Raw genomic sequence first — 17,594 nt, 5'->3', positions numbered from 1 at the left:
ACCCTGTTACAGGGCCTGCCCTTGCCAGCATGGCACTTCGAAGTTTCCATTGACTGCATCAGGGATCAACACTCAGTTAATTAGTCACAATTTTTAGGATTTAAGAGTGTCAACCAGGGGTCTGCCTGTTCACGTGGAGAGATTGCTGCTCAGAGAAGAGAGGAGCTAAGATCTGTCCCTGCAGCTGGCAGGCTCTGGGACGATTGTCAGGGGATTGAAGTGATTTAGCTGTAGAGAGCAGCAGGCAGCACTTTCACTGACACTTTTGCATCTGTCCTTCTCTCTACTAAATGCTGCTGGCTGGTAGCAAAGACTTAAAAGGGAAGGCTGGAAGAGAACAATAAAGGGAGGTGAAAGCTCTCTAAATCATTTCCTTAGCTGAATTCAGATGAATCTCTTGTAAAGAACCACGGTGACTGGCCAGACCCAGCTGGCAGACTAGTTTTAATTGAAACACAAAAGCTTTCAGGGATCCTTTGGGACCAGAAATACAGGGCAAGTTACACCTTCTGTCTCTACCTACCTGGTTTCCATTGTAGATTTCCGAAATATATTCATTCTTTTCCTCAGAGTGGGTTTGGGGACTGGGGAATGTATATTAGAAAATGCCAGAGCCACAGTTTTCTCCATGTTGTAGTCAATTCTTAAAAAAAAAAAAGTGGTTAAATGTTTCTAAGTTGATATCAAAGCTATTATTTCAAAGATATGTTGATTCACAGATTAAGTTTTAAGAATTTGACAGTTATCTACGCCCCCCCACTAAATGTCCCTAACGCATCCCCTTTTCTCTGTTGCCAAGAGCAGTCTTCCTGCATTTACCAAAAGAATCCTTTAAAGTCATCCAGTTTAACCTTTGAATAAATGCCTGGGTCCCTTATGCCCAGTGATTAGCCAAATACCTCTTGAGTGAAGGACCCTCTATCCCTTCCAGCATAGTGCATCTCCAATCTGAACACTTCTATCTTATCTGTCAGCCTTTAGCTGCACCACAATTTGAATGCCTGAGCTTTCTACTTTTTTATTCTTGCAGCCACATAGAGCAAAATGGCTTCTACTTCAACATTGTATTCCTTAACACATTGTATGTTTCTATTGTGTCCATTTTGAGTCTTCTTGTTAGGGCACAAACATTCTTAGTAGGCTTGTTTTTCTGTTCATTCATTCATCAAGTATTTAGTGTCAATACTGTGTGCTAGACAAGTCTCCAAATAAACAAAGATGAATACTACACAGATCCTGCCTTCTACAAGCCCAATTTACAGGAAAAATAGACTCTGAAACAGACAACTACAAAATAACACAGTGCATAACACAAGGAAGCCTAAAAATCTGCAAAAACACAGAAAAGTGATCTATCTAGAGAAGAGTTGGGGTGATAATTTAGTATTACCTCGAGCAGGTACCGTCTGAGCCACATCTTCAAAAGTGGAAAGAATTGAACTCGTCAAGGAGAAGATGTGAAGTTTCTGGTAGAGAAAATAGCATGAATAAACACCAAGAGATGAAATATAGTGAGGTTTGTACAGAAAAGAGCCTGCAGTTCAATTCATTGTTCCTGGGTGGTAAAGTGTGAAGCTGGAAATAAAGTTGACAAGGTTAAGAGTTAGATCATGAATATCTTTCTCAGATGACAAAGTTTTGAGTACCCTCTCCAAACGTGTTGACATTATTAGGAGAAAGCATTTGGTTATCACCCAATCTCTGTTTGCCTCCTTCCCTACTCTCATTAATCAAGAAATTATTTTTGAGATGCTAACTACAGTGAGACCAATACACTCTAGTTGATGTACTTAGAGCTTGACCTAAATTACATTGAAAATACTCATCCTCCCATTTTTTCTTTCCCAAACCTCTGGATCTTAGAGAACTGCCTCATTAAGTCCTCTAAACACTATCTCCATGGCTACTTACTTGACAGTGCAGTTGAGGTTACACAGTATGTGAAATATGCTGATCACCAGATACCAGAGTGTCACTGCTTTTTCTGCTATGCTTTGAATATCCATGAAGGCTGAAATCATCTGTCCTTAACCTCTACAGCCTTAGTTTAGTCAGTTGCATAGGAAATTCTCAACCAATACTAACACAATCATTTGGTGTCAATAAGTATTTAAAAGCCAAAATGGTTTCTCGTACACTCTGCTCTTGTAAATCTCATGATTAAGGCACATCTATCCAATTCTCCTTCTTGCTGTCTTTGTTCCAACTTTATTGTCTGTTCCTTGGGTCGGGCATGCCCTTTCTCACCTAAGGGCTTTTACATGAGTTCTTCCCACTATGTCACTAAGTCACTGTGTTTGGTTCTCCTCTTAGCCACTCCTACACTTGCATTTCCCCTTCATGTGCCTTATAAACTGACATATTTACTTCTGTAGGTCCAGGACTTAGTCCAGTGCCAAGTACAGAGGTTACATTTAATAAATATTAAATAAATTCATGTTTATATGACTGCTATTAAATAATAACTCTGTTCAGTGAATACCGAACTTTTTCAAAGGGCAAACAATTAGAGAAGACATCAGAAGCATGAAAATGTGGGATTTTAGTTGCCATAGCTGAGTTATTCATTTCACACTTTCAACATATGTAATAAATGTGCAATTATAAAAACAACCCTCTGGAATTCAGTTTTATTAATTCAGTCAATAAAAATTGCTAAACATTACCTTGACATTTGCAGTGGTATGGCTATCAAGTTATAGCTGATCTTGACATTGAACCTTTCTGACTGATCGAGTGCCCTAATTAATTTTGCTGGAATAACTACTAAATTCGTAGTCCTCATCTCTTTTTACCCAAGAGTGGAAATTAATCAAGTGATCATAAATTTAATAAGCTATATTTGTTATAAAAATATGTAGAGAAATTTAATATCCGGTGACAAGGGACTGTTAAAATAAGTGATGATATCTGACCTTGATGAAACATGACAAGCTATTTATGATGAATAATTATAAAGACTGACTATCTGGATGGATCATGAGGTCAGGAGTTCAAGACCAGCCTGACCAATATGGTGAACCCATCTCTACTAAAAATACAAAAATTAACCAGGTATGGTGGCACACGCTTGGAGTCCCAGCTATTCAGGAGGCTGAGGCAGGAGAATTGCTTGAACCCAGGAGGCGGAGGTTGCTGTGAGCCGAGATTGCACCACTGCACTCCAGCCTGGGCAGCAGAGCAAGACACTGTCTCTAAATAAATAAAATAAAGACTACCTAGCTACGACACAGAAAGGGCTTAAAATATAATGTGATTTGGAAAAAATTACAACACAGCTATGAAAACATATGTAGCCATGGAGATAAGGATTAAAAGAGACTAAACAAGAAAGACTGTGGATTTGGGGGGACTTTTAATTATGCCTTACAAACAAGTTTTAGAAGGATATATATACATATCCTTCCATATGTATGTGCATATATATCCTTAGATCTATATATCTTTAGAAGGAGATATATCTATGAATATGTATATGTATATATACACACACACTGGATGTCAATTACTATAATCTACAAGAGTAAGTATAAAAGCTTTATTAGAATACAAACTACTCAGATTTACATGCTACAGCACCATTGTATGCCTTTTCTATTGCTATTGCAAATTAAAGCCTGTTTATTGTTCAAAAGTATCTGTAGTTTATTATGACTCTAGAAGGGGGCCCTGTCTTCTGAAGTGGAAATTTTCTGTTACATAGAAACACATTTATTTGACAGATAAGTGATATTAGAACAACAATACCAGAAATAAGAAAATGAAAACACCCAAGTTCACTTTTCTATTAAATCAAATACTTTCATGTAACTTTTTTCCATGCTTTTTCATATGAATGTATAATTTTTACAATTGATATTCTAATGATTCTTTATATTTTTTGTATTACACAGTTTATAAGTTTTTATCTCCAGCTTCATAAATGTGATTTTAATAGCTCCATAAAGGAAGCAATTTTTAAAAGCAAAAATATAATGCCTCTTGCATCCTTACAGTGCAGGAATAAACCTGAGTGTTTTTCCTGCCCTTCCTTTGTCTGCTAACTATGCACTTATGGTTGAGCATACTGTTGCCACCTGATTTCCATTTGAGTAGTAATATGATAATGTGGAGAGCAAGAGGAACTAGGTTTTAGGTGACAGACACATCATTTAATATCTGCTTTTTGTTTCTACAGGGGAATTCTGGCCTGGGCTTCAGTATTGCTGGGGGGACAGATAATCCCCACATTGGAGATGACCCTGGCATATTTATTACGAAGATTATACCAGGAGGTGCTGCAGCAGAGGATGGCAGACTCAGGTAAAGATCTGAAACATTAGAATTATTTTGAAAGTAAATCTGCTGCGTTAATGAGACACATTTGTACCCTTGAAGAATAATAATCCTACAAAAGTTCTGTAGTTGAAAGAGAAGGTTTTTAAGGCAAGCTTCCTGAAATGACTTTGCAAATCTCTTGCTACTGACTGAATTTCAGCTAGTATTTGATTTGTGTTTGTTGATGGCTATCACATTGAACATTGAGCCAGACACTGTGAGGAGGGGATGAAGATAAATCTTTCATCTGGATGAGGCCTCAGTCTAGTTGGAAAGAACATAAATATGAACTAATGGGCAAATAATATAATTATCCAAACAATACACTATACGTAGCATTAACAAAATAATGCAGTGTTACAGACATTGTATGTATTCTCGGATTCAGCAACCATTTATGGGGCTTTCTCTAGGAGTTTAGAGAGAGAAAAAAAGAGTCTAAAAAACTATTCCCTAGGAAGATTTCCTCTGAGTCTTGAATGACGATTTCATTAATCCTACAGATCTGAGTGGGAATACAGAGAAAAGAACAAGTTGTCCCTCAGAAAAAGGGGAAACCAGCCTGATTTAGATGAAGACTGTAGGGTGGTCTTGCTCAGTGGCTCACGTCTATAATCCCAGCACTTTGGGAGGCCAAGGCAGATAGATCACTTATTTAGATGAAGACCGTAGGGTGGTCTTGCTCAGTGGCTCACGTCTATAATCCCAGTACTTTGGGAGGCCAAGGCAGGTAGATCACTTGAGGTCAGGAGTTCAAGACCAGCCTGGTCAACATGGCAAAACCTCATCTCTGCTAAATATACAAAAAGTAGCTGGGGCATGGTGGTAAGTACCTGTAATCCCAGCTACTTTGGAAGCTGAGGCAGGAGAATGGCTTGAACCTGATCCCAGTGATCTGAGATCACACCACTGCACTCCAGCCTGGGTGACAGAGACCATGTCTCAAAAAGCAAAGCAAAAAAAAAAAAAGCACACGGTGAGTTTAGGTTGGTGGAGGGACTGCAACCCCGTACTTTTCAGCGATAGAGAGCAGTAGTTAGTTGAGCTGGGCCACTTAATTGTGGGAAATAAGAGTGACCCTCATGGGGTAAATAACATAAAATGCTATGAGATCAAAACCTTAGCCAAGAGGCACTACAGGTTGGAAAAATTAGGGGAGATTTTTCAGGAAGAATAACATGACCTAAGATCATTTTAGCACTTCTACTAGGTTGTAAATCCCCTCAGGCCAAGCAGTTACATATGTATAAGTGGTGCAATAAACTCTTGCTGAAGAAATGAATTTTTTAGTAAATAAATGAAGTGGAGAAGAGGAAGAAGTGAAAATTAATGTGGGAGGTAAGATAGGAAGGATATGTTAAATAAAAAATATTTTTGTCACTTGTTAATGACCGTAAGGAAGAGTTTATTCAAGAGGGATCACTGCAATGGAGATTTTCAGTAGGGGAGAGAGATTGGTCTTAACTCTGAATACAACAAGCACAAGTGAAGATGTATAGCCAAAGAGCTGTGGAGTAGGGGTGGCAGTTAGTGCCTGGAAAATTACTGAGACAAAATGTCAAGGGTAAGGGGAATTCTGGCTGAAGGGACTTGGCAGGATTCTTGTTGAAGGCAGTCCAAGCTTATAAATTATCAAGGGTATGGGATAAGGAATTTGATCAGATACCAAGGGAGAGAGATTTTTGATAAACTGACTCAGCAGGATTCTTGCTAAAACCGGGCTAAAGAGGCCAAATAAAAAGCCTAAGGTTGAAGCCTAATTGAGGATAGGATCCAGAGAAGCCTGACTCAAATTTAATCAAGGACCAAGTCTTATCAAATAATGCAAGTGAAGTCCTGTAGGTAAGAATGACATTAGCTTGCATGGAGCCACATCGAGGTCTGCGACTTAAGTAGCAGAAATGTAAGCTTCGTAGTACTTCCTCAGTCTTTTTTTCATTAAGCATAAATAAGCTTCTTTGCTGTTTTACTTATGAATCAACCAAAATACTTTTATTCCTTATCCAGTTTTTCTGATGTAGTGATTACTTTTGACAGTTGCATGTTTACAGCTTGAGGAAGAGTATCACATTTTTTTTTCAGATGCATCTGCATCTTTTATCAACAAAAAAGATACTCCCACAGGAAATAAGCTTTTTGACAATAGAATTTTTAAGCTGAATTAACTGAATTAATTTCTGAATGAGGACATATCCCCGCTAGAGTGAAAGGTTTGAAAAAGATGCTGTATGATTCCGAATCATAGTGGGGATTCTGTTTGCTAACACTGGACCCTAAAGAAGGTCCATTTTTAAAGTTTTTAAAAATAGACTTTTTAGAGGATAATTTAAAAATTATCTCTAAATTAATATTATGGCAGGCCATAATCATCATTTTTAACCACTCGATTTATCTATAAGACGGGGAGAACCTCCACCCATTAACCAAATTCTGGCTATAAGCTTGAAATAGATTTTAGGTTACATGTTTGCTCTACAATTAAGAATGAAAAGTGAGATCTCTGAGAGTGCCAGCATTCTTTGCCTGCAAACATTGTGGCAGCCCCATGGCTACAGAGGTAAAGCAAAGTTCTGCTGTGCTAGAAACTTCATTCATAGTTGTAAAGATAATAATGATAATGAAAGCTAACATTTCTTGAGTTGTTATTATGTGTGGGACATTGTGCTGAGATGATAGAGAGATGTTAGATGTAGACACACACACACACACACACACACACACACAGACACACACACACAATCTCCTACCTCAGTAGCCATATAGGTAGGCACTATTATTGTAGCCATAATAATAAGAACTTAGAAAATTACATCTTAATGATTTTAAGAAGATCACCCAGCTAGCTTTGACCACATTAAAAATCCAGTTCTGAATGTTACTTAGGGTACTCTCTAAACTTGAGTGCAATGGTAGAATTCCTACATCATGTGTTCTCTGCCTTAAACCTCCCAAAAGTAAAATTTTCACAATGTTTAAAAGTAATTCTGAACATAACAGAGTTTGTTATTTTTCTATTGAGCCACAGCTTTCTTTTTTGACCTCTACCTGTTGGTTCTTATTTTGGCTTCTGGGAGCCGGGGCCATGGCCTATGACTCTGTATGAATATTGCCTACTAAGGTTGTACAATGAGCAGACAACCTGCAAAATTGTGTACAGTGCTTCTAACTAGAGCAACAAAATTTACCTACTCCCTAATCCACATTACAGCCTTTGCCTATATGAAGACGCCTAATAAGTATAGATTTTCAGCATTTGGCAGGTGGTCTAGTCTAAGGCATACATTTTATAGAGGGGAATTCTGCAGCTCAGAGGAGTGACTTATCCTGAGGCATAAATCATTTGGGGATCCTCTTTAACTAAAATCCAAATGTCCTGACTCAAATAATTAAGATGCTTAGGTAGTGCTAACAAACAGCAAGAGCAAAGCCTCTACTAAGCCTGAGTAAATCTTTTCTCAGTGTGACAGGAACACTGAGGCTGGACCAACAAGCCGTGAGGAGTATGTTTTATCTCATCATTAGTCCTTAAGGACATGGGAGAAGGACATTGTAATTAGCTCTGGGAAGATATGGGTTCTAACTTCTGTATATAACATAATTGACCTTGGACAATAAACCCACTTAATAACTATTTTCTCATTTGTAAAGTGGTGACAGTGATACCTACTTCATTGAGATGTTCTGAGGTGAGATAACCTAACTCCTTAGCTATGGCAGGCACCTAATTGGAACTCAATAAATTTTGCCACTGTTTTCCCCTTTCTCCTTACCTTCTTTCTCTCTCTAAGTGGTTTTTCCTCTCCTCTTGCCTCTGTTTCTTTCTTTCCTTCTCTATTGCCTTTCCTATTACACCGTCTACCTTTCCTTCCACAGTCTCCTTTCAGTCTCTATGTTCTTCCCTAAGCTTCCTGTCCCTCTCTTTTTACGTAATGTTTTTCTCTTGGTCATGACATGGAATTAAAGACCATTTAAAAAAATAGGTATTGTGCTAAAAATGGTTCTATACTTCTCTTCTCAAGTTTATAATGTAAGCAACTGAATCTGCTACTTTGCCTTTGTTTAAAAAATACCCTATAAATTAAACATAGTTTTCTTTTATGTAAACAAATCCTTGTTGTTTACTTTGGGTTAGAGACTCTTAAATTTCTTTCAGATGTATCCTTTGCATTACAAATTGCTATGGTCTGAATATTTGTATCTTTCCAAAATTCATATGTTCAAAGCTAATCCCTAACTTAATGATATTAGGAGGAGGGGACCTTGATAAATGATTAGGTCATGAAGGAGGAGTACTCGTGCATGTGTTTGTAAGAGAGGCCCTGGCTTTTATTATGCCCTCATGAAAGCTGCCTTGCCCCTTCCTTTATGTGAAGACACAGCGTTATCTATGTATCAGGAAGAGGGACCTCACCAGACATCAAATCTGCCACTGCGTTGATTGGAGACTACACAGCCTCCAGAACCATAAGAAATACATTTCTGTTGTTTATAAGCCATTTAGTTTATGTTATTTTGTTATGTAGCAGCCCAACAGACTAGATATGTTATATTTTTGACAGTTAAATAATAGCAAAATTTACAGAGAAGCTAAGATCCAGAGAAATAAGGTGATGGGTTTACTCTAAGGAGAGTAGTAATATGAACTCGAAATTAGTGGATATGTAATAATCAGATCAATAATAATAATAACAAAGACCAACATAGCGCTTATACTGTGACAAGTTATTTTCTGGCACACTAGCTCATTTAAAGTGTTAAATGACTCAGTAAAACTCATACAATTATTTATTACCCCATTTTTCAGATGAGAAAATTGAGGAACTAAGAGGTTAAGCAACTTCCCCAAGTTTGTACTGCTATTAAATGTTGGAGCCAGAATTAGAATGTCAGCAGTTTGATTCCAATGTCCATGTTTTTGTCTTTCAATCCATAATGCAGAAAAGCAACAACAACAACACTTAAGAGACACACTGTGGTAAACATCATTCTAAATGCCACTCACCCCGTCCACGCATGGTAGCTCATTCCTGTAATCCCAGCACTTTGGGAGGCTGAGGCGGGTGGCCTCGGTCAAGAGTTCGAGACCAGCCTGGCCAACATAGTAAAACCCCATCTCTACTCAAAATACAAAAATTAATGGGGTGTTTTGGCGGGCACCTATAATCCCAGCTGCTTGGGAGGCTGAGGCAAGAGAATGGTTTGAGCCAGGGAGACAGAGATTGCAGTAAGCAGAGATCATACCACTGCACTCCAGCCTGGGCAACAGAGCGAAAGCCCATCTCAAAATAAATAAAAAATGAAAATAAAATGCCACTCTCCAAGATTCTATACCCTAATCCACTGAATCTGTGACTACAATGAGACGTCACTCCTATGATTTTTGCATGGTATAGTTGACCTTAAAATAGGGAGAGTATAAGGTGTGCCTTGTCTAATTATATGAACCCTTAAAAGTGGAGAGATGTCTCAGGCTGGTGGCAGAAGTTAAATAGATGTGAGATGTGTGCTGTACTTGACACATTATTGTTGGCTTGAAAATGAAGCGAGGAAGAATGAGAATAGCTTCTAGGAGCATAGAGAGGCCCCCAAGCTGACAGCCAGCGATGAAGCAGAGATCTCAGTCCCACAATCTCAAGGAACTGAATTCTGACACAACCACATGAGCTTGGAAGAAGACCCTAAACCTTGAGATGAGGATGCAGCTAAGCAGACATCTTGATAACAGCCTCGTGAGAACTTAAGCAGAGATTCTGGCCACTTTGTGCTAGACTTATGACATGCACCAATAGTGAACTAATAAACAGGTATAGTTTCAAGTTGATAAGTTTGTGGTAATTTTCTTTTTCTTTTTTTTTTCTTTTATTGAGATGGAGTCTCACTCTGTCACCCAGGCTGGAGTGCAGTGGTGCAATCTTAGCTTACTGCCACCTCCACCTCCCAGATTCAAGCAATTCTCCTGCCTCAGCCTCCCAAGAAGCTGGGACTACAGGCACTCATCACCATGCCCATCTAATTTTTATATTTTTAGTAGAGACAGGGTTTCATCATATTGGCCAGGCTGGCCTCGAACTCCTAACCTTGTGATCCACCTACCTCGACCTCCCAAAGTGCTGGGATTACAGACATGAGCCACCATGCCTGGCCAGTTTGTGGTAATTTTCTAGGAAGCAATTCTAGAATCCTGGAGTCATTTTGAAAAACTTCCCTGTGTGTGTGAAATCATAGCCAATATAAAGTGAGAGTGCAGACTAAAGACACAGATAAAGTGAGAAGTGACTTCCTCCCTAAGTAGATCAGACTTCAAATCAAGCTCCAGTCTTAGTTGTTGCCCCAGAAAAGAGATGTAGGAGAAAGAACACAATATTTGGAGTCACAGACCTAGGTTTCAGGTACTACTTTCTAGCTATGTGACTTTGGGCACCTTTTTAAGCTCTCTGTTCTTCAGTTCCCTCACTGGTACATTGGAGATAGGAACAAATATCTCAAGAAGGTATAGTAAGATTACATGAAATAGTAGCTGTAAAGGAATTATATAAAAGGCAAGGCCTGCAACATATAACTCTGTTATCTGCAGAGCCAGCCATTTAGCAGAATGCTGGACCTGAGCCACAACTCTGTGGCAGCCAAGAATGGACAGTATGGTAGGCAAAATTCTGAGATGCCGTCCAATAACCTGCATCCTTGTATAATCTCTTTCCTTTGAATGTGGACAGGACCTGTGAATATGATCATATTCGATTCCAAGATTATGCTACTTTATATGGCAAAAGGGACTTCACAAGTGTAATTAAGTTTCCTAATCAGTTGACTTTGAAGTAATCAAAATGGAGATTCTCCTGATTCAGACTGACCTACCCAATGAGACTTTTAAAAATGGAGAGATTCTCTTGCTGGCGTGGATGAAGCAAACTTCCAAGCTGTTAGAGAACCTACGGTGGGGGCCATACAGTGAGGACCTGAAGGTATCCTTTTGGTACTAAGTACAGTCCCCAGCCTCCAGCTAGCAAGATAGAAGGTGTCAGTCATACAGTCACAAGGAATTGATTTCTGCAGGTTGCTACATGAGCTTATAAGAGAACCCCAAGCTCCCAAAAGGAATGTAGTCCAGCTGACACATTGGTGCATGGAACCTTGTGATACCCAAAGTAGAGGACTCCTCTGAGTCACGCCTGTATTCCTGACTTGCTGAAATTCTGAGATAATAAGTTGTCTTAAACTGATTAATTTGTGTTAAATTGTCATGAAACAATAGGAAACTAATATAGACATATCAATTCTGGACCCTAAAATTCCCTTCAACTGAGCTGCAGAGTAGCTTACTGTTACAGGTCACCAGTAACACTGTCACACCCAAAACTTCAGAAACACCGATTAGGCCTCATGACTGGGCTTCAGACTTTCTCATACCTAAAGGCAAGAGGCCACAAGCACAATCAATCAAAAGCAAGGAGTGGACCCAGACCAGTAAAAGAGAGGAATCTAGTCCCTCAGGTGGAGGAACGGCAGAGATGGAGACCGATACCTGCTATTATATCTAATGGCCGGAGCTGTGAATCTGAGCTGGAGTGAGAGAGACAGCCAGAAGCTGCAGGGAAAATGTGAGATGAGGGCTAAGTCAAGAGGCAAGGCAGGAAGAGCACGTGGTGATTTAGATGACTTTCTCTGGACAGTGTCCACGTTCTGGTAGAACTTCTTTTTAAGTATAACTTTTTGGGCATGTGTGTTTATGGCTATGATATTTGTCCTTTGTGTAATAAACATAAAATAAAGAAGAGGGGACAAAGGCTAAGCAAAACATAGAACATTCATTTTTACACTACACAAAACTGATGACTAGTAACATTTTTTGTACATGTCTTTCTGATGTTTTTTGCCTTTTAAATTTAGTTTAGATCATACTCTATAGGATATTTAGTATTTGTTTAACTTCACTTAACCTTATTTCATTGACCTTTCCCTGTATCATTAAAAAAGCCTTTGCAAATAATTTGATTGCTATAAAGCAGAATATTTAGCCATTCACATTGTTAGGAATTTATTTTCAGTTCACCAGCACTTAAAATACATAGATATCTTTTGGAAAACATTATTAACCATGTACCTCATTATTTCCTTAGGATCTATTTCTACTGTAGAATTTCTCAACCTGATAGAATGAACATTTTAAAACCTTTTGATGCAGGTTACCCAATTTCTTTCCAGAAATATTCTACCAAATCTTACTTTTACCAACAATGTTGGAGAGGTCCTACCATGCAGTATGTTGTCAGTGTCGCATGTGGTTTCACATTGGTAGATTTGGCATACATGTGTGTTCAAGACAAACAATGGTATTTTTTCTTGCTTTGCATTTTTTTGATTAAGAGGAAGATGGAACTTTTAAAAAATGTTACTAGTCATTTGTATTTTGTCTTCTAGAGTGTCATTAAGATTTGATAGCGTCACCTGTCTTTAAGCACTCTTTGAAAAGAACATTAGGTTTTCTTTCAGAGCAAAATAGACATACTTCCATGATTTGAAGAATGATTTTTATTTCTTCACTTGTATTTGAATTATTTTAAAAAAATGCCCTCTGTGTAGCTTGAAATCCCAGAATTGCCAAGGACCAATACTGATATGTCATCCTGGGGAAGAACTGTCACGTGACGGCCTCCACTGGGCGATGCAGCAATGACATTTTACACAAGAGCGCATTTATTAAAGGCATCCACAGCACAAAGGCAGCATGTAGGAACGGCAGAAAAGATGGCTGCTTGCCAATTTCCTGACAAGTGACACAATTTAATCTCTTAGCCTTCAGCACAATCATTTCTACTCCTAGACAAGATTTAGGAGAAAAATAGTTTTCTTTCCTTTAAATCCATTGCTTCATTTATTACTTCTGTGTCTGTTTACAGATAAGGTTGCCTTTGTCCTCATAAAAAACAAGATAAAACATAAATGTTTATTTCAAACAAGAATAATGATTATACTGAGATTTGACTGTACTGACAAAGTTGAGAGGTCAAGGACAAATGTTTCCAGAATGCAGTCCTTGTGTATAAACCACAGCATTGTCCTTTTGACTGTCCTTTGTCGATTCATTCTTTGTTTTTTCATTAATGTATATCTACTAACTCACTGGTGATTTTAAAATAAGAACATGATGAGAAAGAGAGAAGAGGAGGGTAGGAAAAGGAAACAGAGAGGGAAGGAAAAGAAGGAAGAAAAGTGATTGGTAATCATAAGGAGATGAAGGCTTAGAAATGGAAAAGATAATGCTCAACTTTACTTGTTTTTTTCTGTGCAAATGACAAGCATCAGACAGAGGAAAGGGAGTAACTTCCAGGCATCACAGTCTGACACTTACTCCCAAGACCCACTTACTGATTGTTTAAGGAAATAAAATATTTCTAGGAAGTGGAAATAACATGAGATTGCTAAATTCTTAGCGCACATCTCCATATTGAACTTTCATGAGTTTAGGTGATTGCAAATAAAAAAACCTCACAAGTCACCACATCCAACTCGTCTATTTCCACTGTACCCTAACTGATTGTTGCACTAAATGACTATGATCATAGTAAATGTTTTATTCAAAGGCAGAGACTTTTAGTGCCTTCAAATCCAAGTAAACTTTTATTTCATTATTATTTTTGGGTCAAAGCAGGACACAAGCCCAGCTGTTGCTCTGAACGGGAAGACCTTTATGGGAAGGGAGACTTTAATGATACCAGCACTCTCTTTAGAAAGATATATGATGCAAATCTCAATGGACTTACTCTTATGGATTATTTTTTTCATCTCTCCCAAAAAAAAAAATGAAAAGCATTGAAGGGTAACAACCCCCTCTTTTGATTTTTTCTATCTATATTATCAGCCCTAACTGTATTGATAGAGTACTTAGACAAGAAGAAATTCACCTAGCAAATGGTTCTATGGTGACTGACAATGGACAAGTCCCCAACAATTTAGTATTATATTACACAGAAAACTTTCTATGCAAGAAGAATAATTTCAGCTGCATATCTGGTAGAACATCAGGCACCCACAAGCAGTCTCTCACAGCTGGAAAGGCATCTCCAGCAGTTTTCCTATTTCTGTCAACTGCCATCTATTCTGATAAGAGAAATCCACCTGTGAGTTGACTGAAATGTTAATAGCTTTGTGGCAAACATAAGTTGTTGGATTTTGTTTGTTTTATTTCTCTAGAAAATTGTACCAAGACTTCTGGATATACACCTGCACAAGAATGTAATTGGCCCCCATCTCACACTCTAGACAAATATTAATTAAATAGGGTCATAGACCTACATGTGAGAACTAAAATTATAAAAATCTTAGAAGAAAATGTAGGCATAAATTTTTATGATCTTGCCTTAGGAAATGGTTTCTTTATATGACGCAAAAAGAATCAACAACAAAGGAAAAATATAGATAAATTGGAGTTCATCAGATAAAAACTTTTGTGCTTTCCAACGACATTATCAAGAAGTTAAAAGATAACCCACGGAATGAGAGAAAATGCTTGCAAATAATATATCTGATAAATGACTTATATCCAGAATGTATAATAAAACTCCTACAGCTCAACAGTAAGAAGAAAAATAAGCCAGTTTAAAAATGGTCAAAGATTTCATATTAGTTTTCTATTGCTGCTGTAACACATTACTATAAACTTAGTGACTTAAAACAATGTAAGTTTATTATCTTACAGTTCTGGAGGTCAGAAGTCCAAAATCAGACTCACTTAGATAAACTGAAATTGTTGACCAGGCAACCTCAGAGACTGTATGGGATAATTTATTTCTTTTCCTTTTCCTAACTTCTAAAGGCCATTTGAATCCCTTGAGTCAAAACCCTTTTCTCCATCCTGAAAGAGCATTGGTCAAACCTTTACTTCCATCATCCTATCTCTTCATTGACTATAACTCTACCACCTCTTTCTTATAAGGACTCCTATGATTATACTGGACACACCAGGGTAATCCAAGAAAGTCACCTGATTTCAAGATCCTTAACTGAATTACATCTGAAAGGTCTTTTATGCCATATAAGGTAACATATTCACAGGTTCCAGGAATTGGGACATTAATTTCTTGAGGTGGGGGGCATCATTCGGCCTACCACAAATTTGAATATGTATTTCTTCAAAGAAGATGTGCGAATGGCCAATAAGCACATAAAAAGAGGTCCAGCATCATTATTCATTGGTGAACAGCAAATTAAAAGTACAAGGAGATACCACTTGATATACAGAAGGATGGCTATAATAACAAAGATGGATAGTATAAGTGTTGGCAAGGATGTAGAGAATCAGAACCCTCAGCATGCCTGGTGGGATTGTAAAATGTTGCAGCCACTTTAGAAAACAGTCTGGCAGTACATATAAGAGCTAAAAATAGAATTGCCACATGACCAATAATTCTACTCCTAGCATATACCCAAGATAATTGAAAAACGTATGTCCACACAAAAACTTGTACACTAAGGTTCATAACACCATTATTTATAATAATAGCCAAAAACTAGAAACAACCCAAATGTCCATCGAAGGGTGAATGGATAAATTGTATAATATTCATACAATGGAATATTATTAGCTGTAAAAATGAATGAAGTACTGATACATGACACAACATTTGTGAAACTTGAAAACATGCTAAGTGAAAGAACCCAGTCAAAAAAAGCCGCATATTATGCAATTTTATTTTCACAGAATTTCTAGAATAGGGAAATCCACGCAAATAGAAGTGGTTGCCCGGGGCTAGTAATGGATATAAGATTTCTTTTGGGATGATGAAAATGTTCTAGGCTGGGCACTGTGACTCATGTCTGTGGTCCCAGCACCTTGGGAGGCTAAGGCACATAGATTGCATGAGCTCAGGAGTTCAAGGCCAGCCTCTGCAACATGGTGAAACCCCATCTCTGCAAAAAACACAAAAATTAACCAGATGTGGTGGCACATGCCTGTAGCCCTAGCTACTTGGGAGGCTAAGGTGGGAGGATTGCTTGAGCGCAGTAGGTCAGATCTGCGGTGAGCCACGATTGTACTACTCCACTCCGGCCAGGGTGACAGAGCAAGACCCTGTCTCAAAGAAAAAGAAAAAGAAAAGGAAAGAAAATGTTTAAGATTATATAGTACCGACAATTGGAAAACTCTGTGACTGTACAAAAAAAACACTGAATTATATACTTTAAAAGGGCAAATTTTAAAGTATGTGAGTTATATCCCAATAAAGATGTTATTTCAGAAGAAGTGTCCTGTCATTCTTTTTTGGCATAAATATTCCCATTTACAAATCTAAGAGATTTTATTCCTAGTTTCAGAAAGCTCACAACTTCTTCATATTGCTGTTCATTTAAAGATAAAATTTATATGAAGCTCTTGAATTTATTCAAGTTCTTGAATCTGTTAAAGAACATCTTTGGTTTGTTCTTAAATATAACCAAGTAGACAGCACCATTGGCTTGGGGCTCCATGTCTGTATGTTGTAAGTAACCTTTAAACAAGCAAATATCACCACATGCTCTCATTTTTTAAACAGATTTATTTGACCTTGTATTTCAGCTGCTAAAATATCAACATTGTATAAAAATTATCTGATAAATAGCATTTCTGTTTTCAAAAGTCAAAAACAAATTATTGATATGCTTTATAATTTCAGGGATTAATTCAGATTGTGTTTTATAAAGTCCAGTTATCCAAATACACTTAAGACAAAAAAAGAATGATGTATTGATTCCTCACAGAGCAACAATGGGATTGCTAAGATATAGATGTGATGGCTCGTATCCCTTAAGACTGGCTTCATAGGAATCTAAATATTCTGATTTAAGCCTAGGCCCTGCTTTGTATATAGGATGCAACTTCTGGAATTATTTGTAGGTTTAGACCTAAACTTCCATCTCAGACTAAAAGTTAACAAGATGTACTGCTCTAGTGAATCGAACTTAGAAGAAAATGTAGGCGTAAATGTAGGCAAGAAACATGGGAATCTCTGCCACTAACTAGCAATGAGACCTTGGAAAGGTTAAAAAACCTTCTTAACTTTAGCATCTCTCTCCATAAAATGAGTATTGTACAGGATCTTGGGGAATTTTTTTGTTTTAAAATCATATTCTAATTATCTGACATTTATTGACAGCCTAAGAAGTTTAGAATGCTCTTATCATGGCCAGGAAATCAATGCTTTTGACTAAACTCATAGCTCTGAGAATATCTACTCCTCATTAGATTCACATACCAAAAAACTGATTGCAGCTTTAAGCAGTGATAAGTCATTTGTTTTTATTTC

General features: G+C 37.7%; 1 protein-coding gene across 29 annotated transcripts in view; it reads left to right on the top strand.

Annotated features, from left to right (window-relative positions):
• DLG2 (discs large MAGUK scaffold protein 2) overlaps nucleotides 1–17,594 on the top strand; it is a 2,157,409-nt gene that overhangs the window by 1,527,661 nt on the left and 612,154 nt on the right. For all 29 annotated transcript variants that reach the window (XM_064365356.1, XM_012469540.2, XM_012469543.2 and 26 more), the window contains one exon: nucleotides 4,178–4,302. In XM_064365356.1, the coding sequence (XP_064221426.1) occupies nucleotides 4,178–4,302 (125 nt within the window). The remainder of the gene's footprint in view (nucleotides 1–4,177; nucleotides 4,303–17,594) is intronic.

The sequence above is a fragment of the Aotus nancymaae genome, unplaced genomic scaffold (assembly GCF_030222135.1).
Source record: "Aotus nancymaae isolate 86718 unplaced genomic scaffold, 86718_ANA_hifiasm-v0.15.2.pri h1tg000059l, whole genome shotgun sequence".
Taxonomy (NCBI): domain Eukaryota; kingdom Metazoa; phylum Chordata; class Mammalia; order Primates; family Aotidae; genus Aotus; species Aotus nancymaae.
This window is presented reverse-complemented; position numbering and strand designations above follow the sequence as displayed.